This window comes from Brassica rapa, chromosome A05, assembly GCF_000309985.2.
Source record: "Brassica rapa cultivar Chiifu-401-42 chromosome A05, CAAS_Brap_v3.01, whole genome shotgun sequence".
NCBI classification, from domain to species: Eukaryota; Viridiplantae; Streptophyta; class Magnoliopsida; order Brassicales; family Brassicaceae; genus Brassica; species Brassica rapa.
This window is the reverse complement of record NC_024799.2, coordinates 12,877,538-12,900,918: the sequence shown is the minus strand read 5'-3', so window position 1 is coordinate 12,900,918 and position 23,381 is coordinate 12,877,538. Positions and strand designations below refer to the sequence as shown.

General features: G+C 34.0%; 3 protein-coding genes across 4 annotated transcripts; all 3 read right to left on the bottom strand.

Annotated features, from left to right (window-relative positions):
* Positions 1–1,068: 1,068 nt before the first annotated feature.
* Positions 1,069–2,646, bottom strand: LOC117134350. Its single transcript, XM_033292625.1, has one exon. It carries the CDS (start codon positions 2,644–2,646, stop codon positions 1,069–1,071), a length of 1,578 nt encoding a protein of 525 aa, XP_033148516.1.
* A 9,256-nt stretch (positions 2,647–11,902) lies between these two features.
* LOC103868662 (zinc finger protein CONSTANS-LIKE 8) lies at positions 11,903–13,992 on the bottom strand. Of its 2 annotated transcripts, XM_033292099.1 has the most exons (3): positions 13,257–13,992; positions 12,378–13,141; positions 11,903–12,261 (listed from the first exon to the last, which is right to left on the bottom strand). In XM_033292099.1, exons 2-3 carry the CDS (start codon positions 13,134–13,136, stop codon positions 12,076–12,078), a joined length of 945 nt encoding a protein of 314 aa, XP_033147990.1. In that variant the 5' UTR covers positions 13,137–13,141; positions 13,257–13,992; the 3' UTR covers positions 11,903–12,075. The 2 variants fall into 2 exon arrangements, with proteins under 2 accessions (XP_033147990.1, XP_009144991.3); XM_009146743.3 differs by having other exon boundaries at positions 12,378–13,992.
* Positions 13,993–18,181: 4,189 nt separating this feature from the next.
* On the bottom strand, positions 18,182–18,856 carry LOC103868749. Its single transcript, XM_009146822.2, has one exon. It carries the CDS (start codon positions 18,854–18,856, stop codon positions 18,182–18,184), a length of 675 nt encoding a protein of 224 aa, XP_009145070.2.
* Positions 18,857–23,381: the final 4,525 nt, after the last annotated feature.

The following is a 23,381-nucleotide window of genomic DNA, read 5'->3' as shown; positions in this document are numbered from 1 at the left end:
GCGGACGTCGTAATCACCGAGGTATTGGCTTACGACGAGTTGAGAGTCGCAGTAAGCACTGATTCGTTTGGCTTTCACCGCCTTGGCGAGACGGAGCCCCGCGATGAGGGATTCGTACTCAGCTTCGTTGTTTGATGCCGCGAAACCGAAACTGAATGACTGCCGAATGAGTTCTCCTGTTGGTGATTGCAATTGCACTCCTGCTCCTGATCCTTTACTCGTGGATGAACCGTCGACGTGGAGGATCCAGTTTACACTTGGTAGGATGAGGTCTTGCTCCAGCTCTGGCGTCAACTCGATCATTTGCTCCGAGGCTCCGTTGAAGCCAGTGAGCGTGCGAGAGGAAGGCTTCATGTCTCTCAAATCGACTCCCATTTTGTCGAGTGTGTCGCGAAAGATGAGATCGACTGAGCTGCCGGTGTCGATAAGGACTTTTGCGACTAAGCATTCTCCGATGTCGAGGTCGACGAGAAGAGGATCGTTGTGTGGCGTATGGACGCCCTTGGTATCTAGTGCCGAAAAAGTGATCTGGTGATCATTTTCGACTGGAGGCGGCCACTTCTTGGAGGTGGTGGCTTGTCGTTTGTAGTCTTTGACAGCTCGAACTGAGTCGCCGCAAGGAGGTGATCCTCCCATGATTACGCTAATGTGCTGATTGCGGGTAGCTCGCATTGATTCGAGTTGCTTCCTTAAATCATCGGTTGTGTTCTCGAATTGAAGAGTTTCTGCGGGCTTTTTCTTTTTTGATTCGAGACGTCGTCGCAGATCGGACCCTTTTGAACGGTTGAGTTGGATTCGCAGGTCAGCGGCCTTTGAATTGAGCTGGTCGCGAAGGTCGCCGTTTTGACCTATTCTCCTGGCGCTGGATTTTGAGATGGTCGCGCGGAGGTCGGCGCTTCCTACGTGTTCGTTCGTAGCGCTCTTTCGCTTCAATAGGGTGCGCAGATCTTTGTCTGTTGTCGGGGAAGTGAGAGATTGCTCGACTTTGCTGCTCAGTTTGTCGCGTAAATCTGGTTGCATTGTCGAGGAGTCGTCGTTAGAGGAGTCACAAGGGCGGGAGAGTATGACTTACACTCGTCGCCGGCGACGCGGATGTTCGTTTTCTGATGAATCGTTGGCAGGGCCGACGTTGTTGACAGGAGTGCGCTCAGGGCTCGCTCTTTCCTCGCTAGGGGCCGTGTTCTGCTGAGACTTCTGTGCCTTCTTCTCCTTCTTCTCCTTGTTCTTACTCCAACTTTTGGTGTTTTTCGGTGTCGTTGGAGAGGTGGGCATTTGAATTGTCCCGTTAGTGATCCCGTCGAAAAATTGCCCGATGAGGACTTTGCACTCTTTCGTATCATGGGAATCCCTTTTGTGGTAGAGGCACCATTTCTTTGGCTCCTCGGAGTTTGAACTCGCTGGTTCGGACGACTTTGATTGCTTCGAGGCGGAGTCTCGATCCCAGTGGTTCCAGGCTTTCTCTCGCGTGACGGCTGCTGTTTTTGGCGATTCCTCGTCGTCGACCGAGCTAACGTAGCCTCGCTTCTGAGTGGTGTTCCCACCGGATGAGTGCTGGCGGGGCTCATGGCGGGTGTCGTTTGTTCGGGCGGGTCGCTGTTTCGCTGCTGCTTCTTTTGCAAACTTTGCCCTTGTGTCTTCTTCCATGCGGATGAAGTTGTTCGAGCGAGGGATGGCGTCAGACACAGATTTCGTCGGGTATCGGTAAAGATCCTGACGGAACGTGGAGTCAACGTGCAAAGTGTTCATCAGAGACTCGACAGCGATAGGATCAGGAATATCAACTTTCGAGACGATAGCCTTGAACTTCTCCATGAAGTCGCGGAGGCTTTGGCCGCTGGTATAAGTGAGGTTCCACAAGTCGGACACGGTCGTTTCTTGGTTGGTGAACATGATATAATTCTTCAGGAAGGCCGTCGAGAGGTCGTGGAAACAATCGACGGAGTTTTCTCTGAGGCCTGTGAACCAAGTAAGGGCCGGTCCCTCTAGGGTTTCGACAAAGAGTTGGCAAAAGCCGGCGTCTTTGTCTTCGTCGGTCAGATTTGCACGTCGCATCGCTATGTTGAAGGACGTGACATGAGTAGACGGGTCGGAGAGACCCTTGAAGGTTGGAAGACGAAGTTTCTCCATCTTCTGGAGCCGTACGCCGGTGACCCTTTGCGTGAAGGGTGTGCGAAGAGATTCCGCGAGTACGTGCTCGATTTGGGGCGCCGAGGTCGTCACCTGGTGGATCTTTGAGTTGATGTCGAGGACCGACTGTTTCAACGCGGCTAGCTCGCTTGCGGTGTCTGCGTTGATGTCGTTACCGGCGCTCTGGTTGTTGTTACCGGCGCTCTGGTTGTTGTTATCCCGCGCAGGTGCTACGTTGGTGGTTCGTTCAGTGGCGAACAGGTGTCGACGGTACTGCGCCGTTGAAGCTTCGGCGTTTGCAGCGATAGGGGCGAGTATTTTTGCTATCGCTGTGATTTGGTCGACCGCCGCCTTCTGCGCCGCTTCTTGCAGGGCGAGGCGTGCCAAGATGGTTTCCATGGACGCAGGAGGGGGTAGCGGAGTTACTGGTGTAGGCGTAGGTGTTACCTCGGGAGCCGGCATCACCTCGAGAGCTTCGCGCTCCTCGCCTGACGAAGAACTGTCGTTGCTGACAACCATAGTACTAACGTTACTTTGCTAAAAAGGTCCCACGGTGGGCGCCAACTGTTTGATCGGAAAACAGTGATAAAGAAGATGTGGGTTTAACAAAGACGTTTTATTATGGTCGGAAGAGACAATCAGTCGGTTACAAGAGGTAAGAAAGTGCGACAGAGAAGAGGCCGGTAACTCGGAGAGCTACCGGAAAAGTACAAATAACGGCAAGATGAAGCAAATGTGAAAACCCTAATCTAGCCGCCAAGTGTTAGTCAGATGATTTCGGATCCCTTTCTCGTTCCTCTTCCTTCTCCTTATATAGTCCTCTGATGTGTCGTTCTTGACCTAGCTTATGTCGTCTTCGCGAGCTTTCCTTATTGGGCCGAAAGGCCCGCATTCATTCGAGCGGTCGCCGAGCCGGATACCTCTTAGTCGACAACGACCGACTCAAGGTACTTTAGAGGCGAGCCGAGAGACTGACCTATTAAGCCGACTATCCGAGCCGTCGCTTCCCTTGGTCCGGGTCAGGCCTTCTATTCCTTGGGCCTTGTGGGATGGTTAGATCCATCTCCTACATTCATCTTCTCCTAGTTATTAGAAATATTATGTGTATGAAAGTATATGAATGCATATTTCTTCCCATGATGTGGTCTTGTATGTTAATCTATTTGTTATTGAAATTGTTAAATCCTAATGACACTTGGTAACCAATAAAAATGGTAAATAAAGGAGTCTATTTCCTAATCTATACTATTAAAAGAGAAGTCATGACTTCTTTAATGTGTGATATTTTAAATGGACCATTCCTAAAAAGTTGCTTACATTATTTATTTTTTATATTTTCATAACAATATCCTAACAAGATATTTAATTCTCTTTTTATTTCATCAAAATGTTATTAGATATGGATAATTTCGAAAATATATTTATTCCATCAATATATAATTATAGTTGCATAGAACCATTTATAATATACTTAATAATAATAACATTTAATTATTCTAGAGTTAATACCTGCATATGATCTAATTAGTAATAATAATAATAATTAATATTTATTATGCAAATAAAATCATGTTAGAATTACACCATGCAAATAATAAAATCGAATCAAAAATCATGTTATTATTATTATTATTTATGTTATACATTATACATGTATCAATATTTATTAAGATATTGTGTTAACAAAAATTTACTGATAAATATATAATATTTTAAAATACATTTCTATGGATTCAACCATATACTGGTTTTAATCTGGACCATTCCTTAAAATTTTATTAAATTTTACATGAAGTAATTATAATATTATAGTATTTATCTTTATAATTGAATACAAATGATTTTTTTTAAAGAAAGTTCTAAACAAAATCTTTTAAAAATATTTTCAGAATTATTTTAAATTGTATATACAAAAGTAATTAATTTTAAATTATTTATCATAAACTATAATTAGAAATTAAAGTTTATTTTAGTTTTGATTTATATATGAAAATTTAAAATTATACAGAGTATTATAATTATATATTCAATGATAATAAAAATTTCAGCTGATTAATTTTCAAAAATAAAAATTACAAAGATTTTGTTAGAAAAATTTATTTTTATTTCAAATTAAAAGAAGATATTTTATCCAACTTAGTGTATTTCTCAAATATGATGTTTACGACAAACTTATGTTGATGTACAATGTATTATAGTATTTCTTTAAAAGAAATTCTTTACAGTATCTCAAAAAATTTCTTCTCTACTATATAGATCCAATTTAATTTGCTTTCATATAAATTTTAAATTTTAAATAAAAAAGTATGTAAAGTAATATTGATACATAATAAAGTTTCCAAAATAATTTTTGTTATAAAAATACAAAATTTATAGTAATAATATATAAGCCATGTAAATATAGCTATTATAGAATTACATAATATATAACACTAAATTACATTAAGTTATTGGTAAACTTTGTTATATAAACTAAAATATTTTAGTATAGAAATAAGAAACCCGCACGGTTGTGCGGGTCGAGATCTAGTGTTTTAATTAAAATATAAGTAATAAATGTTTTAGAAGAAGAGAATGACTTAGAGGATAAGTACGATGCAAGATGCACAAGAAGAACTTAGGAACCCACAAAGATACCACAAGTAATGCCATGAATCTCCCTAAAGAAGAGGACGATACAGCAAACTCATTTCACTAGATAACCCGAGCTGTGAAACTCCCTACTACTAGCTCGACAGAAACAAAAGAAAAGATTTAAAAATGACAAACTTGAAGAGACACGCAAATCGATGAAGAGCTGAATCTAGAACTAGATCGAGCCAAAAGTATAGTTATTTATATATTGAAATATTCATAGTAGAGAAAAATTAAGAGTATAGTTATTTATATATTGATGTGTGATAATTCGGTTCTGATGGATATATTTTTGTAACAAAGTATTATAAAAAGAAGTTATCTATCAGATATCAACTGAAAATGTGTTCATCGCTTTAATAACTTAAAATAAAAATATGTAGTTGCCTTTAACGTTGTCGACAAAAAAGTTTTTACTAGATTGAAATTTTTAATAAATCATTAAGAATAAAGTTTTTTTTTTTAACTTTCAGTTGAGAATAAAGTTGTAAACATATTGAGTTATGTTTAAATAAAAGTGGAGAGGTAAGTGTTTAAGTCTTTAAGAATTGTCATTATGCTATGTTTTTTCTTGATATGTAGTCTGAAACCAATTTAAAGGTGTCACTTATACTTTTCACATTTAATTTACGTCAATCAATTCATATGTTTTTCACCAAAAGATTAAATTACTTATTTGGATAAGTTTTTAATCTATTTGGAATTAACATCTAATTTGACCTTTCTTTTTAAAACACAAATGTTTTCATTAACTAGAGGGTGAATTAGTGAAATGTACATAGTAGTTGTCTTTACCATTGACGACAAAAAAGTTGTTACTAGATTGAAATTTAAAAAAAAAAAAAAAAAACTTTCCGTTGAGAATAGAGCTGTAAAAAACTGGGTTATGTTTAAATATTAGTGGAGAGGTGAGTGTTTAAGACTTGAAGAGTTGTCATTTTGCTATGTTTTTTCTATTTTGTAGTCTAAAATCGTTTTAAATGTTTCACGGATATTTATTGCATTTATGTCAGTCAATTCAAAATATTTTTGGCCAAAACAGTAAATTAGTTATTTGAATAAGTTTTAATCTACTTAGAGTAGATTTCTAATTTGATCTTTCATTGAAACACAAATACTTTCATTAATTAGAGGATGAAGTAGTGAAATGTACATAGTAGAAAAAAATAAGAGTATAGTTATATATTGATATGTGTGATAATTCAGTTCTGGATATTCTTTTGTAACTAATTATTATATAAACGAGTTTATCTATCAGATATGAATTGAAAATGTGTTCATTTCTTCAACTTAAAATAATAAAATATGTAGTAGACTTTACCCTTGACAACAAAAAAAACTGTTACTAGATTGAAATTTTGAACAAAACGTTAAGAATGAAGTTTTTTTTTTAACATTCCGTTGAGAATAAAGCTGTATATGTTTAAATAGTAGCGGAGTGGTGAGTGTTTAAGTGTTTAAGAGTTGTCATTTTGCTATGTTTTTTATTGATTTGTAGTCTGAAACCGTTTTAAATGATTCACTGATATTTATATAGCATCTCAAAAAAAAGTACTATAAATTCAAATATAGAGTTTTTTCTTCTCCAAAATGAAAATTAAAAAGTTCAAATTTAGAGTTTTGAGAAGTGAAACTTCAAATATCACTACTCAAAACTTTAAATTTGAATTTTTATCTTTTTATTTGCAATTTGATCCTTACAATTAATTACACATCACTTATTATTATTAAGTATTTTTCGTTTATCATTTTATTTCTTAAAAAATTTATACATCATAAATATTTCAAATATGTTTTTATAAATTCAATTTTGACACATAAAATTAAATAAATTAAATAGAATTAGACAGCAAGAATATTACAAAAGAAACTTAATAAAAAGAACTTTTTTAAAATATACATAAAGATATAATTATTACACAAATTTAAATATTACAAAAACACTAATAGTCTGAAGTTTAGTTTGAAGTTTTGACAAATATAAATAACATAGTGTAAAATATAAATAATTTTGAAGTTCAGTTTGAACTTTTGCTTTTGGAGAAGAACACCTTGAAACTTCAAATATAGAGTTTAACAAACTTCAAAATATAGAGTCTTTTTGGAGATGCTCCTACGTTAGTCAATTCAAATGTTTTTGCCAAAACATTAAACTACTTGATTGAATAAGTTTTTAATATACTTGGAGTTAACTTTTAATTTGACCTTTCTTTTTTGAAACACAAATGGTTTTATTAGTTATAGGACGAGTTAGTGAAATGTACATGAATAAAAAAAATTAAAAAAAAAGCTATATATTGATATGTGTGATCATTCGGTATAAAAGTGGACAGCTTTCTCTTTTCCCGTGCGTGAGCTTATCAATACAATGTGAAATATTATACTAGAGAGAGAGAGAGAGAGAGAGAGAGAGAGAGAGAGAGAGAGAGAGAGAGAGAGAGAGAGAGAGAGAGAGAGAGAGAGAGAGAGAGAGAGAGTATATAGATTCATTTATAGTATATGTTTCCCAAACTGAATAAAACATACTTCATGCAAATCATTGTCCATATTTCCTAAATTCGGGATCACATCTTCATTGTAGCTTGATAAATCGTAAAATTGTTAACCATTAGAATGTTTAGCTAATAGAATAGAACCCAAAAAAAATCAAAAGAGAAGAAACATAATTAATTTTTCATTCTATGTTTTCCTAATAAAATAGAATAGTACATCATAATGTAAGTGTTCATCTTCTCTAAATGTTCACATTCCAGTATCAGTCAAACTAGATGAACAGTTTGATAATCAGCCTCATGTATTGATCATTGTGGGATGCAAACGACATAAATGAATCCACCACTGACCTTCACGCGATCGACATAAACGAAACCCCTGCCGCTCTCCGCCTACCATCACCATTGTTTGAGCCTTCATCGCTTCATTTTCTTCTCAATTACTCATATTTTGTTTAGTACAATCTTCTGATGCGTCATATATGATGTCCATTTTCTATATACTATATTACATATCATATCATTTAAGTTGCTATGTCCATTTACTCATTATAGTATTTTAGAGGTTATAAGTTGCAATTTCTCTTAATTAGATAGGGTTCAAGAAGAATAATTTTTAAAAATAGTCTTATTACAGAGGAAAGCCTTGCTAATTGATCTGCAGGCTCGTTAAGAGATCTAGGAATACACAAAACCCGATAAGTCGAGAAGGATGAAACTAAATAGAAGATGTACAAGAGAACTCCAAAAGGTTCCAATGATCCTTGGTTCTGGTTGATAACACAAACGAGCACTTGAGAATATGATTGGCACCAGCTACATGTGAGGTTGAGAGACAGTTCATGCAGTAAGGCACATCTAACCGCGAGAGCCTCCGCCGAGGGGAGACGATGCATGCAACTGGTAGATGGAACCTCAATTTATCTCAGATGAATGGGTATTAGAGAAGATCCATCGAATGCCTGCTGAAGAAGAATTCGCTTTCAGGCCGAATCCATGTTGCCTATGATGGAGATCGAACGATCATGTTGAGATGGTGGGGATGGAATTGATCGCATGACAGGCTGTGATTGATTGAGATGGACCCTTTCCCACTCTCTAGCTGCATGTTCTTCTTTGGGGAAGATGTCTCGAGTGGAAGAGGCTCTTCTTGGAGAAGAAGTTGGTTATGAGCACACTAAATGGCCCAGTAAAAGATATTGGTAGACAGTCTAAGCTGTGTCAAGTCGATGTGACTGAGCGATGCTAGAAGTGAAGTCTGAAGGAGAGACACTGGTTCAAAAGGAACGGTGAAGACCACTGACCTAGGTTCCAAACCTCTTGTGCAAAGGCACACTGAACAAGGAGATCTAGCAGAGCTTCATGTGCACCACATCTGCAATCGTTCGTATTAGTGAGAGAATACCTCTATGTGTAGACTATCACCAGTGGGTAGAGAATCTTGTGTTACTTTCCATTGGAATAATTTATCTTAGACATGAGATAGGAGACCGAATAGTTTCTTCCAATCTAAGGGTTGCATTCCCGAGAGTGAGGTCATTGGTGGGTTTCATTCCCGAGAGTGAGCTCATTGGTCGGGTCTTTTCTAAGTTGAGGGAGTAGTAATAAGATTTTGAATGATTTCTGCAGAACCCATATAAATACTTTTGTAAAGCCCTGACCATCCATGGCTAATGATCCTTCCACACCCGTTCATTCGGCATGTGGGCCACATTCCGTGCGACGGATGGTGTGTTAATGTTTTGAAGGCTCAAACGTCTTGTTTACTAACCTTGAAATCACCACATGGCATTTCCCCGTGTTTTGGTATTACTTTTACGATATCGCGATTCACTGCCCGATAGGTCACCTATTTTTCTACTACTCTAGCTCAAGTATGCTTAACTATGGAGATCTAAACGAATGTGTGCCGGAAAAAGATAAATGCACTTTGGTGCCATAGGTAGCCAAATCAATTCTTTAAACTTTTCCACAAACTAGGATGTTACAATTCACCCCCTCTCAAAGAATGCAATGTCTTCGTTGCACATCAAGATTGTTACCCATGTTAGTGTGAGCCCTCACAGGACTCCACATTCGGTTGGGTTTGGTTCTGATACAATTTCTAAAGCTCTGATCGCCCACAGCTAATGAGCCTCCCACACCCGCTCACTCGGCCGTGGGACACATTATGTGCGACAGACGGTGCGTTAGTTTTTCGAAGGTTCAAAGTCTTGTTTACTAACCCTGCAATCACCACGTGACGTTTCCCCATTTTTTGGCCTCACTTGCACGATATCGCGAATCACATATCGGCTCAAGCATGCTAAACTCTAGAGTTTTAAACGATTGTGTGCGGGAAAAGATAAATGTACTTTAGTGACATAAGTAGCCAAATAAATCTTTTTAAACCTTTTCATAAACCAGGATGTTATAACTTCCTCTGATCCTAACAAACTGCGACAAATGCTCAGAAGAATGTGTTGGGCCGGCAGTATCGGGAACAGTTTATTTATACGAGGTGAACTCCACTCTCTGGTTTCTCTTGATAAAATTTCTGAGACTATAATGTCATGATCTTTGATTTGAATTGGTCCAATAGGTTTGAGATTGGTGGTTGGGAGAATCCAAGTGTCCGTCTAGACATTCTTAGATTTGCCATTTACGATGGCTTTCCTAGATGGCTGAGTATGATTTCTTGTCCTAGGAATATGTCTTTCCAGACATGTGAGAAGGAGGAGGTTATGGAGATGTTAAGAAAAGAGGGACTGTGGCAATATTTCTCTAAAAAGATGCAGGAAAGTAAGCAATTAGAGCTTGTAGTTAACCTCCGCACAATCTTTGCCACGAGGGCATGGTTGAAAATCTGGATGTCACAAAATCACAAACCTCCTAAGATCTTGGGTTTGGTAAGAGGGTCCCAAGAGACCCATCAAATATTTTTAGTTCCTTCTTTTGAGTTTCACCAGAAACTAGTGAGTATTGACTGTATTTTCTTGCACAGACATACATGTAGTTGAAAACATGACAAAGATTGCAACATATTAGCCTTCCATGCCATGTACCAATTGATGGATCTTTGCTTTATTCTATCCACTGTATATGCAAACAAGTCTTTCTTCTTTCTGTCAAAATGTTCAGGTAAACATAGATATTTACATACATCTCCTTCTTTCTCAATTCCAAGATGAATATTTACCCGAGCTCTCACTTCAGCAGGTGTTTTGGCTAAGAAATATATAGTTGAAGCATTGATTATTTGTCATTAGGCTGACTCATACTTATGCAGTATTTCCATTAAGTTGGAGCATCTATGAGGGTTGGATTTGATGAAGAATATTATATCAGGCAGATGATTAATCTTAAAGATATGTCTTGAAACCCTAAATCAAAAAGTGTACCATACAACTGAGATTTTCTTGCAGATATCCAATATAACTTTTCAAGTATTTTTTTTTACAAAATAGCATTTATCAAATTGTAAGAAATTAAAAAAAAAGAGAGATATTTTCAAATCTACAAACAAGAACCAAACAAAATGACAAAATAATCAGTTTATAGTTAAACTAGAACAAAAATAGTTATGGTTCATTTCAAATGAATATATCTTAAATTAAAATATCCCAAATAATGAGTAACTGAATGGATCCAAATTCTTATACTAAAAACAGAGGTCTAGTTAAATTAGTAACATATTATTATTTAGAATATTTGTATTTACTTTCATGCATATAAATTACAAATAACTCAAAACTAATGAATAAGTGAAAACCATATATTAATAATCTATTACTATTTAGTTATATTTTAATATTTATATACGTACATGAAATTTTAAAATATTCCCAGTGATGTTCACTATGTTTTCGAAATTAACATATAGCAAACTATACATAATCTAACGAAAATACATTATAAATCAAAATACCAAATCAAACTAAATGAAAGGTAAAACATTAATCTGATTTTAGCCTATTTAGAATCATGAAACAAGAATGATCTAATTGCATATATATAAAATGTCTTCTTTAACTTTATACAAATTATACATATATATATATATATATATATATATATATATAAAATATCTTCTTTAACTTTATAAAAATAAATTACATTAAAATGAATTAAAAATTATAAAATTGAAAATGAAATATCAAACAATTATGATCGTTTATATATTTTGTAAATATTATATGTGTACATGAGAGCCACCTAGTATTTATAATATATATGCTATTCTGAGTATATTGGCGATATTACGCATGTTCGTTTTAAAGCAGCAGCAACTGACGTCAGTGACAATAAATAAAGTTACGACGGAAGTAATTTTACATTATATCAGCCGTCGCGTCAGTCGCCAAAGATCGATTAGAGACAGGAAATCAGAGTTGCTGCTGCTGTTATTTCTAGTGTTGCATCTGCCGGTTATTATTGTCTGTAGCGACTGAAAAAAAAAAGAAAATCTCTTTTGCCGCGACTGTGATGTATTTGCCGTGATCAGAGATTTTATTTTGAACCGCTGCCGCTGTAGCAGGCGTTTATTAAACGACCAGGCCTATTATCAGTTTATTATTGCATTAGTCATTCTTGGCTAAAAATGAGATGAAAATATATCCCTTGAAAATGTGTTTAATTTTGCCTACAAGAAATCCTTTTACTAGTTAAAATTTACCTTTGAATCCTTTCTTGTCAAATAATTCTCGAAAATTAGTAGATATTTACTTGTTTATTTTACTTTGATAATATGTGACTAGAATTCGTTAGTATCCGAATTCTTGTTTATTCTACTTTGATATTATGTGACAAGAACTCGGTCAAAGAAGAATCTGAGAATCCATTCCTAGAAGTCGTTGGTTAAAGATCTCCGGACAAATCGACCTTTTATCCTCGGCCTTTTGTCTGCGTTAACCTTTCTAACTTCGTACCTTATCTTCTTCTCAAACAAACGATTCTTGCGTTTATCTCTGTACCTCCATACTCTTGCTTCTCTCTCACTTCTGTTGCTTACTTTCTCCTCCTCTATCCCCTGCCATCAAAATATTTATATGTTCATTTTGTAGTTTTGGGGGTGGATTTGATATTTTGAAACTATGATAACATTTTTTCTCATAACAAAGCAAAATGAGATTAGAAAAAGCTTACTGGAGGAACTAGCTGGAAGTTACTTGTGTTGCTAAACTCATTTTGGTTCCATGTTGCTGTTGTTGGGGATTCTTGTTTATCCCATGCCGCTATAACATTTTCGTAGTTAAGTCTAAGTAACAAGTTCCTCTGCTTTGCATTTTCTTCTGTCTTTGTTGTAACCAGGGTGGGATTAATGTCGTACTCATTCTTGCAGCTCGTCAAAGATTGTTCATGACATGCTTCATCTCCATTGGTTTTACCTTCTTCTTCAATGTAACATAGATCTTCCATTTCATCAGTTTCATGGTCAACGTTGAATTGTCTCATTGTTTCTTCAGAACCATCATGGTTGTTCAAGAAGAATTCCATCTCTATAAATCCCTGAAACTCTGGCACAAGAGAAGTTAGATTCTCATCTTCTTCATTGGTTTCGCCTCCAATCTCGGGAACATGAGGGCCTTCTCTTCTTCTCTCATCATCTACCTTCCCTTGTGGCTTTCTCTCGCAACGGACTCTAGGTGTTCTTGGTTTTCTTCTGAACCAGCTGTGCCAAACCGGCTTTCGTGCCGTTCCTTGAAGCACGCCATTAGATATCTCATTTGTTTTAAGGCAAACTCTGTCGTGTTTTGTCGCCACTTGGTTTGCACGATGCACTGATTCATCACAAACATGGCACAAGAAAGCATCATCGGATGCACAATACCAAACCGCGTGTTTGTTGAGACACAATTCACAGTCTCGTGGCCGCTTGACATCTTCTTGACGCTCTGGAATCATAATTTTTGCGCAAGACGTGACAAAGAGTTAAGAGAAGAAATCAGATCAGAAGTATAGACTTGACAAAAAAAATGCGCTACGCTTTATAGAGTGAAAAGACACACAGTAGCTGTTTCATACTTATATTCGTGTGACTTGTCAAGACCGAACAACGAAAAGATCTTAAAAGCAAGAAAAAGGGGACAGTGATGAAGACAAAGGCTAAGAAGCATGAAGAATAATGGGCACTGACAAAGGAGTCTTCTTAAGTTTATATAATAATATTTTCGCTGGGAATAGACAAAGACATCTCCTTTAGGAAAGATTTTTCTTTTTTGACAGCTTTTTTCTTATGTCAGTAAGGAGACATGACTTTTAGCTTAACTACATCTTTGCACTTACTTATGTCAGTAAAAGAGACATGGCTTTCTTAGGTCTTGTTCTAATACATCTTAATATTTTTGAATCTTAATTAACATACTTATACTGAGTAGGTTAATCTTGAAAGTAGTTAATATATAGAGGGGTTATGGTTAAAGTTAGTGTGATTGAGGAGGTAAAGACTTGGTGTATTATTGAAGTGTGTGGCCATACCTATTTTTGTTGGGTTGTACAAAGGGAAAAGACACTGTACTGATGACTTGGCTTCACATGCCGAAGTTGATCCACATATGTGCGATCTTATTGGTCAGACTTGGATTATGTTCTTGGGTGTTTTATGGGTTCTTTATTCTTACCCATTCCTTAAGTTTTATCTTTTTGTTTGTTTGTCTTTTGTTTTCTGACTCATTGTCTGTGGTCCTGTACAGGTCTTTATCACCATTTAACATATGATAACATATATCATCAAAGTTTTTGTACTACTAAGATATTGAGGAAGTTTTAATGAATTGTTTTAAAGCTTAACTAAGAGAATAAGGAGAAAAACTCTAATGACTTGTTTTAAAGCTTTTCGATTGAAGGCAATACAAAAGATGTTTTGTGGACTAATTATTACAATTACTCTTTGTGAAAGTAATTGACTCTTAGTAAGTACAGGTCACAATAAGATAAAACTGCAAACGTAAAGACTTGTAACTATCATGTCACATAAATCAAAGTAGGAAAAAGAAGATACTGCTTACTAAAAGGTACTTTGAGAATCATTATTTTGGAGAACACAGGGACTCAAATGTACAACAGAAAAAAAACATGAAATTTATTTGATAATGAGGCATAACTTAAGTAATTCGAAGAAGTTAGTCCGAGATTAGTAAAGATGACTTATGAAAATAAAGAACAATTCATCTAACGACCTTCTAGGAGCCATTAGCCTCAAAGCTCTCGGTCACCTCACTTATTCCATTGGAGCAAGAAGAAACCTTTTAAAACCAAATAACCTCATCAATATCCAAATTAAAAATGAACTTAGAGAAACAAAAAAAAATAAAAATTGAACTGAGAGATCTACGTATAAGCCATAACCATAGTGAAAATTTTGTTTTCTATCTCACTAATCAAAACCTAAATACTTATATACCCAATCCAGTCCAAAACATGTCCCATCTCTTTACCTCATCAATGATAATCCGTGACTAGGTTTAACTCTTGTTGCAAAGTAGAAAAAGACACGACTGCAAAGCAGATTGGTATCTGTAAATCAACTGTAGTAATATAAACTTGATTTATGATATTTCACACCTCGTCTGTAACTTTACAACATTTTACTACATATATAATCTAAAGGTTTCCTAGAAACAAAGGTTTCTCAGAACAAAACCCACGTAATATTACAGATGTCCAAAACTAGTCACTTGCTTTTCACATGCAAGTTATACCAAAATAGATTACGTAATCACTTGACCACCTTGCCACATCTTTGACTAAGGCACTTTCCAACAAATCTCCTCCTTGCCTTAGTTCCTGGAAACACCTAGTTTGTTTCTCAGATATTCAAACCTTGCTTTTGGTAAAGCTTTGGTAAATACATCAGCGATTTGATCATTTTTTTTGCAGTACACCAACTTTATCTCTCCATTTTTCTGTTCTTCTCTTAGATGATACAACTTGATATTGAAATGCTTGGTTTTGCCATGGAAGACAGAATCCTTTGAGATAGCAATAGCAGCTTGATTATCAACAAAAATCTCTGTTGGTTCCTTTTGTTCCATATGTAGATCAGCAAGTAGTTTTCTAATCCAAACTGCTTGATTTACCGAGGCATTTGCTGCAACATACTCTGCTTCTGCAGTACTTTGAGCTACAACATCCTGTTTCTTTGAACACCATGAAAACATTCCTGATCCAAAAGTGAAACAGAAACCTGTTGTGCTTCTCATATCATCAATAGATCCAGCCCAATCACTATCAGAAAATCCAGCAAGCTTGGGACTGTGAGAACATGTATACTTGATGCCATACTCTGTTGTTCCTCTAACATATCTCAAGATTCTCTTTGCAGCTTGAAAATGTAATTCACTGGCATAATGCATAAACCTTGAGAGAGAACTTACAGAAAACATTATGTCAGGTCTGGTGGATGTGAGATACATCAAGCAACCAATCAAGCTTCTGTATTTATTTTCATCTTTCTTTTCAGCTCCATCCTCTTTGCTGAATTTCTCCTTTTGATTCATTGGTGTGTCTGTGCTCTTGCAATCTTCCATCTGAAACTTCTTAAGAATCCCTTTTGCATACTTTCTTTGATGTATAATAATTCCATCACTTCTTTGTTGCACTTCCATTCCCAGAAAATAAGACATAAAACCGAGATCTGTCATCTCAAATGCTTTGAGTATTTCAGACTTGAAAGCACCCACTACCATCTCATCACTCCCTGTCACAAGCAGGTCATCAACATAAATGGAAACCACAAGTAAATTACTACTTGTTTCTTTGATATAAAATGTAGCTTCACTTTGACTTTTGACAAATCCCATCTTCTGAAGATGATCATCAATTCTTGTGTACCATACTCTTGGAGCCTGTCTAAGACCATACAAAGCTTTTCTCAACAAGTAGACTTTCTCCTCCTGTTCCTTTACTCTAAACCCATCAGGCTGTTCTACATAGATTTATTCTTCAAGATAGCCATTTAGAAAGGCTGATTTGACATCTAAATGAAATACTTTCCAAGTATTTTGAGCAGCCAATGCAATCATCATTTGTATCGTGTCTAACCGTGCCACCGGAGCAAAGGTTTCTGAAAAATCCACTCCATATACTTGGCTATAACCTTTCGCCACCAATCTGGCTTTGTGCTTGTTTATAGATCCATCAGCATTGAATTTAGTCCTATAAACCCATTTAACCCCTACTATCTTTCTGTCTGATGGTCTGTCCACTAGCTGCCAAGTATCATTTTTATCAATCATTCTAAGCTCTTCATTCATTGCTTCAACCCACTTGTGATCCTTTTCAGCATCCTCATATTCACCAGGTTCAAAGACAGCAATATTGCAATGATCATAGATGTCAGACAGTAATCGTGTACCTCTCACTGGAATATCGTCGATGTTATCTCCAGTGTCTTGTAGAATCCTAGGCACATGTTCTGAATCAGATTGCTCCCAATTCCATTGTTTATCTTCCATAAAAGTCACATCTCTGCTTACCAAAAGCTTTTCATGTTGAGGATGAAAAATTCTGTAAGCTTTACAAAAATCACTGTAACCAACAAACACCCCAGGTTCTGCCTTCTTGTCAAGCTTATCTCGCTTCACATATGGAACATGAGTGAAACAAAGACAACCAAACGTCTTCAGATTAAACATGTTAGGCTTGTACCCATACCAGACTTCGTATGGTGTCTTTTTATCCAAAGCTCTTGTTGGTAACCTATTGAGTAAGAATACTGCAGTGTTTACAGCTTCTGCCCACAAATTCTTTGGAAGCTCTTTTTCATGCAACATGCATCTTATCATCTCCATAATGCTTCGATTTTTTCTCTCACTTACACCATTTTGTTCAGGGTTGTATGGGGCTGTAAACTGATGCTCAATACCGGATTCTTCACAAAACTTTCCAAAAGTTTTATTTGTGTATTCAGTCCCATTGTCAGACCTCAAAATCTGCAACTTGCAACCACTTTGATTTTCCACCCAAGCCTTGTATTTCCAGAATATGTTAGCTACCTCACTCTTGAATTTAATGAAGTAAATCCAACAAAACCTGCTGTAATCATCTATGAACACAATATAATACTTACTACCATTCAAGGATGGTGTGCTCATAGGACCTCCATCATCTGTGTGTACTAGTTGCAGATTTTTTGTAGCTCTCCAAGTTGCTTGAGGAAATGGTTTTCTTGTGATTTTTCCATATTGACAAGCTGTACAATCTCCTAACTCACTTTCCAACAATGGAATTCCTTTTACCATGTTATTTTTCTGTATATAAAGAATTCCACCATGATGAAAGTGACCAAGCCGTTTATGCCATAAACTTGCATTACTGATTGTGCTTGTGTATGCCATATGGTCTTCCTCCATAAGGTTTAGATGAAAGCTTTTCGCTCTCATTTTAATTCTGAACAAGTCACATCCTTTAGCATCTTGTATCAAACACCATTTGTCTTGAAAAATGACTTTGAAACCTTTCTCTAGCAACTGTCCAACACTTAGTAGATTCTGATTGATCTGAGGCACATAAAGAACATCTTGAATATACTTCACACCTGTTACGCTTTCGATGGCCACAGTTCCTTGCCCTTTAACTGAAATAAATTCACCATTTCCAATTCTTACTTTAGAAGTAATAGATGTATCTAAGACCTTGAACAGTTCCTCATCATTGGTCATATGGTTTGTACAACCACTGTCAATCAACCAAGAATCACTTGAGAAGTTAGCTGCTACAAAGCTCGTCGCGACGAACAATTTTTCTTCCTTTTCTTCGATCATAGCATTTGCTTCATCCTTTTGTTGTGTCTTGCAAACTCGCTCCACATGGCCAAGTTTACCACACTTTCTGCATTTAATGTCTGGTCTCCACCAACACTTTCTTTCTTCATGACCTGTCTTCTTGCAGTGAGGACAGGTTTCATTACTATTAAGTTTGTACATACGTTTATCTGAAACTCTTTTTGCTTAAAAAGCCTCTTGAGTTTCATTATTTGTTTGAAAAGCTCCTTCCACTGATCCTTCTTCTCGCATTGATCGTTTTTGCTCTTGAGCTTGCATTGCATTTACCAATTCTGCTAAAGAGATATTGGATAAATCTTTGGTTTCTTCTAGTGAAGAGATTTTAGATTCATATCTTTCAGGTATGGATACCAAAATCTTCTCCACAATAATTTCATCTGAGAAGTCCTTGCCAAGCAGTCTCACCTTGTTGACAATACTTAGTAGCTTATTTGAATATTCTCTTATGGTCTCTGTTTCTTTCATTTTTTGAATCTCAAACTCCCGAATCAGATTAAGTATCTGCATATTCTTGGTTCTTTCATTTCCTTGATACTCCTTTTTGAGATATTCCCATATGCTTTTTGCTGATCCCAAATTCATTACTCTTGTAAATATGGTGCCTGATAGTGCAGAGAATAAACATGCCTTGGCTTTAGACTTCCTTGTCTTCTTTTCTCTGTGATTTCTAAGCTGGGCTAGCGTGGGATTTTCAGGCAGGGGAGACACTTCATAATCTTCTTCTATAGCCTCCCAGAGATCAAGAGCTTCAAGATGAACCGTCATCCTAACTGCCCAAGCTTGATAATTTTCACCGTCGAATACAGGTGGTGTGCTGAAGAAATTTGCTTCTGTTTCCATCACAGATCCCTTAAGAAAAGTGCTCTGATACCACTTTGTAGTAATATAAACTTGATTTATGATATTTCACACCTCGTCTGTAACTTTACAACATTTTAGTATATATATAATCTAAAGGTTTCCTAGAAACAAAGGTTTCTCAGAACAAAACCCACGTAATATTACAGATGTCCAAAACTAGTCACTTGCTTTTCACATGCAAGTCATACCAAAATAGATTACGTAATCACTTGACCACCTTGCCACATCTTTGACTAAGGCACTTTCCAACATCAACCGTCTGTCCCGAATAGGTTCTACCACTGAGTCACAACAAGATCTATCACTTCATGTTTAAACATGTCCCATCTTTTAAATCACCAATATGAAAATTCAGAATAAAGTTTAAGCTCTCTGATGCCAAGCAGATTGACATCAATAAGCTATTTGATTAACTGCTAACAGCGATACAAACCATAACTTTGACAACAGCCTCTGGCTTGGGACCTGGTTTACAGAAGAATTCAACTCAATTATTACTAGTTTATGATAAAAGGTGGATACAAAACAAAAAAAATGTGAAAAGTGTCTATAATAAAAGGTGGTAAGAAGATTAAAAGAAAAACACTAAAATGTATTGTCAAGAATGGGCTTTGAACCCACGACCTTTCGGACCAGCACCTGTTCAGCTTGCTACTTTGACCAACTCGGCCATCTTGACTTTTGTCAACTTTGGTTACACTATATTTTACTTGTTACATATATATTTCATTCACCCGACAAGAACGTCATGAAAAAACTTACTATGAAGAGAAAAAGGACGGTGATCTTTGCCCCATATGACGCCCAGAGTAGTGTCGAGATACTTCTTGACAAGATGGCGACAATTTTGGTAGTGCTTAACGCCTTCATTGTTTGACCTTCTCGCGCATGATCTTAGCCTTCTCGATATAAATACACTCTCACGTACAATGTGTTCTCTCATCTCCATCATTCCACTGGATCTTTGTACGGTTTTCCCCGGATCGAAGGCATCTGATCTGCCGCCTTCTCTTCCAACTCCGGCAATCCCTTCTCCTTCCCATTGTTTGAGTTAATGATTTGAATTCAGTTAGGCTTTATTTCTCTACATTATACTCGGCCGATATTAAACTTCCCAACAAAAGATTAGGGAAACAATTTGGAGTTTTGATGATATAGTATGGGCTAATTTGTGATGTATTACAAACTGAAGTATTATACTGAGTTGGACAATTCTCTGAAATAGTCATGGACTATTTTTAAGTTTTTGTCACAAAATTAACCATCAATAACGAAAAATGATTAAAATATTTTTTTTTTATTTTGAAAATTTTAATATATATTTTTTTATTTTTTAAAATTTAAAACACTATCCTCAAAACCCCATCTATTAACTCTAATCCCTAAGTCTATATTAGTTAACCCTATGGTATAAATGTATTTTTATCCTTTGGTAAATTTTTTTTGGTTATTTTCCTCACTAAATGCTATTTTTGTGACAAAAACTTAAAAATATTATCCTAGAAATTTTGTCTACTGTGAGTACTCCTATTCCACTTTAGATATTAAAAATATACTAACAGAAAATAATATGTACGTTATGTGGAACTATAAATAAATAAAATATAGTTTCTTGGTTTTTACAATAATTTTTAATATGTTTTATACCTTTTCCTATAATTTTAGTGATTTAATCTTAAATTAGTTATTTTGCCCTTATTCTTAGGGAAAATCGCATAAAAAACCTTTAAAGTGTCACTTAGTAGCACTTTAAACCTTGAAGTTTTTTCACTAACACTTTTAACCTTCAAATTGACATTTGTATCATAAAAAACCTCCAAAGTAAAAAATTGACCTGTTGAAAAGGCTAAAAAATGATATGTCAGTTTTTTTCAAAAAATAATTATTTAATTAATAAAATAAATAAAAATCAAAAGAAAAATTTAGACAATTAAACAAAAATCGAAAATTTAATAAAAATTCAGCAAAATCAAAAATAAAATCAGAAAATTAATTAAGAATTTCAAAAATTAAATAAATATTTTAAAAATTAAATAAAAATAAAAAAGAACTAAAAATTCAATAATAAATAAGATTAAATTCAAATACAGAAGAACTAAATAAAAATTCATAAATTTCCAAAAAAATTTAGAAAATTCAGAAAATACTTTTTTAGTTACAAGATTTTTTAAAGTATATCATATCATCGTTGACAATAATAATTTTAAATAGGAAAAATAATTGCTGACTACATGAAGTATTGGCCATCACATGGCTAACCATGCAAACTAAACAAATGTATACTTAGCTACACGAAGTATATATTATGCATGTCAACATCCCTCAACTTTATGATGTTATGTAATTAGCATCACGAGTTTAATTTCATATCTAAAAAATGATGTGTATGTTAGAGACCGTTTAAATCTCTCGTTACATCAACTAAAATGTGACGTACCTGACGGTAATTTACCTAATTAAATTTTGACCCGTGTTTTAAAATCGTAAAAATATTTTTAACAAAATCTAATTTACAAAATCAATATGTTTTATAAATTTTTATAAGTAGTGTTTTTACATTTTTATTTTAGTGTATTTGAAAACAATATAATTATATTATTTTTATTTATGTTAGATATAAAGTTATATAAGATATTATTTAATTAGTTTTTTAATTCTTTTAATCTGTTTTGGTATGAATTTTTAATAAAATTTCTGTAATTCATTTGATTAATTGTGTGATATATACTTATTTGATAAAAAAATACAATAAAACTTCTTTGATGTCAATTTATTGACTCTAACAATTTATTTGTTTAATATGAAATTATTAAGTTAATGAATTATTTTATATATTTTTTCATAAACAAAAATTCCATTCATTTAAACTAAGTAAACCTTTCATATTAGATTCTTATTCTTTGATTATTTGTATTCTTTAAAGTATATAATTAATAATTATATACACAAGATTATGTTTGGTTTAAGTTGACATCAAATAAGTTTTAAACAAATAGAATTTTTGAGTTAGTAAATTGACAGCAAATAAGTTTTATAATTAAAAAATTATCAAAGAATTATATATCACACAATTATTCAAACGAATTACAAATTTTTTAGTAAAAGTTCATAACAAAACATATTAAAATAATTAATAAAACAAAACAGAGTAATAAAAATACAAATAATAGAATTATATAGTTTTGAAAGATGCTAAAATAAAAATGTTAAAACATTACTTATTAAAAGTTCATAACAAAACAGATTAATAAAAATAAAAATAATACAATTATATAGTTTTAAAGTACACTAAAAAAAAATGTTAAAACACTACTTATCAAAAAATGTTAAAACATATTGATTTTTTAAATTAGATTTTGTTAAAAATATTCTTACGCTTTTTAAATGTGGGTCAAAATCTAATTTTAGTTAAATTATAGTCGGATCAGTCATATTTTAATTGTTGAAACAAAATATTTAAACGATCTCTAACATCCACATCAGTTTTTGGATAAATGAAATTAAACTCGTGATGTTAACTACATAATATTATAAAGTTGAGGGATGTTGTCACGCATAACATATACTTCGTGTGGCTATGTATATATTAATTTAGTTTGCATGGTTAGCCATGTGGTGACCAATACTTCATGTAGGTAGCAATCATTTTTCCTTTTAAATATATCACTAGTGATGATGATGATTTCTCACATAACCATTAACAATGTCGATTTTTTGCATATCTCCAATGATAGTTTCCGATATCATCATTGAAAATGAAAAAAAAAACTTTTTTCGAACTTTTGAAATTTCAATTTTTTTTTGAAATTTATGATTTTTTTTTTTACTTTTTTCTGTATTTTAATTTGATCTCATTTATTTTTTTAATTTTTAATTTCCTGATATTTAATTAAATTCTAATTTTAATTAATTTCGGATTTTTTTAATTTATGAGTTTTTATTTAATTTTTGTATATATAAAAATAAACAAAATCAAAAATCAAAAATCAGAAATTATTATTTAACTTAATTTATTTTTATATATTTATTTTATTTCTGAAATTTTTATTTAATTTTATGATTTTTGTTTTGATTTTCCTGAAATTTTATTAAATTTTCGATTTTTATTTAATTTTCTAAACTTTTATTTAGCTTTTATTTATTTTATTAATTAAATAATTATTTTTTGGAATATGATTTTTTTTAAAAAAAATTAAAAAATAATTTCAAACATAATTTTCGATTTTTAAAAAGAATTTTTGAAAGAATTTTTTTTTGAAAAAGTATAATTCAGAAACATAAAAATGAATTATTTTTTATTATTTTTATTTAAATAATTATTAATTGTATATATATAGAACATGGGTATAAAAGTCTTTTGCCACTTAATGAAGAAAATATTTTTGAAAATATTTCTTTAGTGGTGATAAAGATGAATGATAGTACCATGGAAGTGGTAAACATGAAATCCCTCCAATATTATTTCAAGATAACAACACAATATATAATAATTATCTTATAAAGG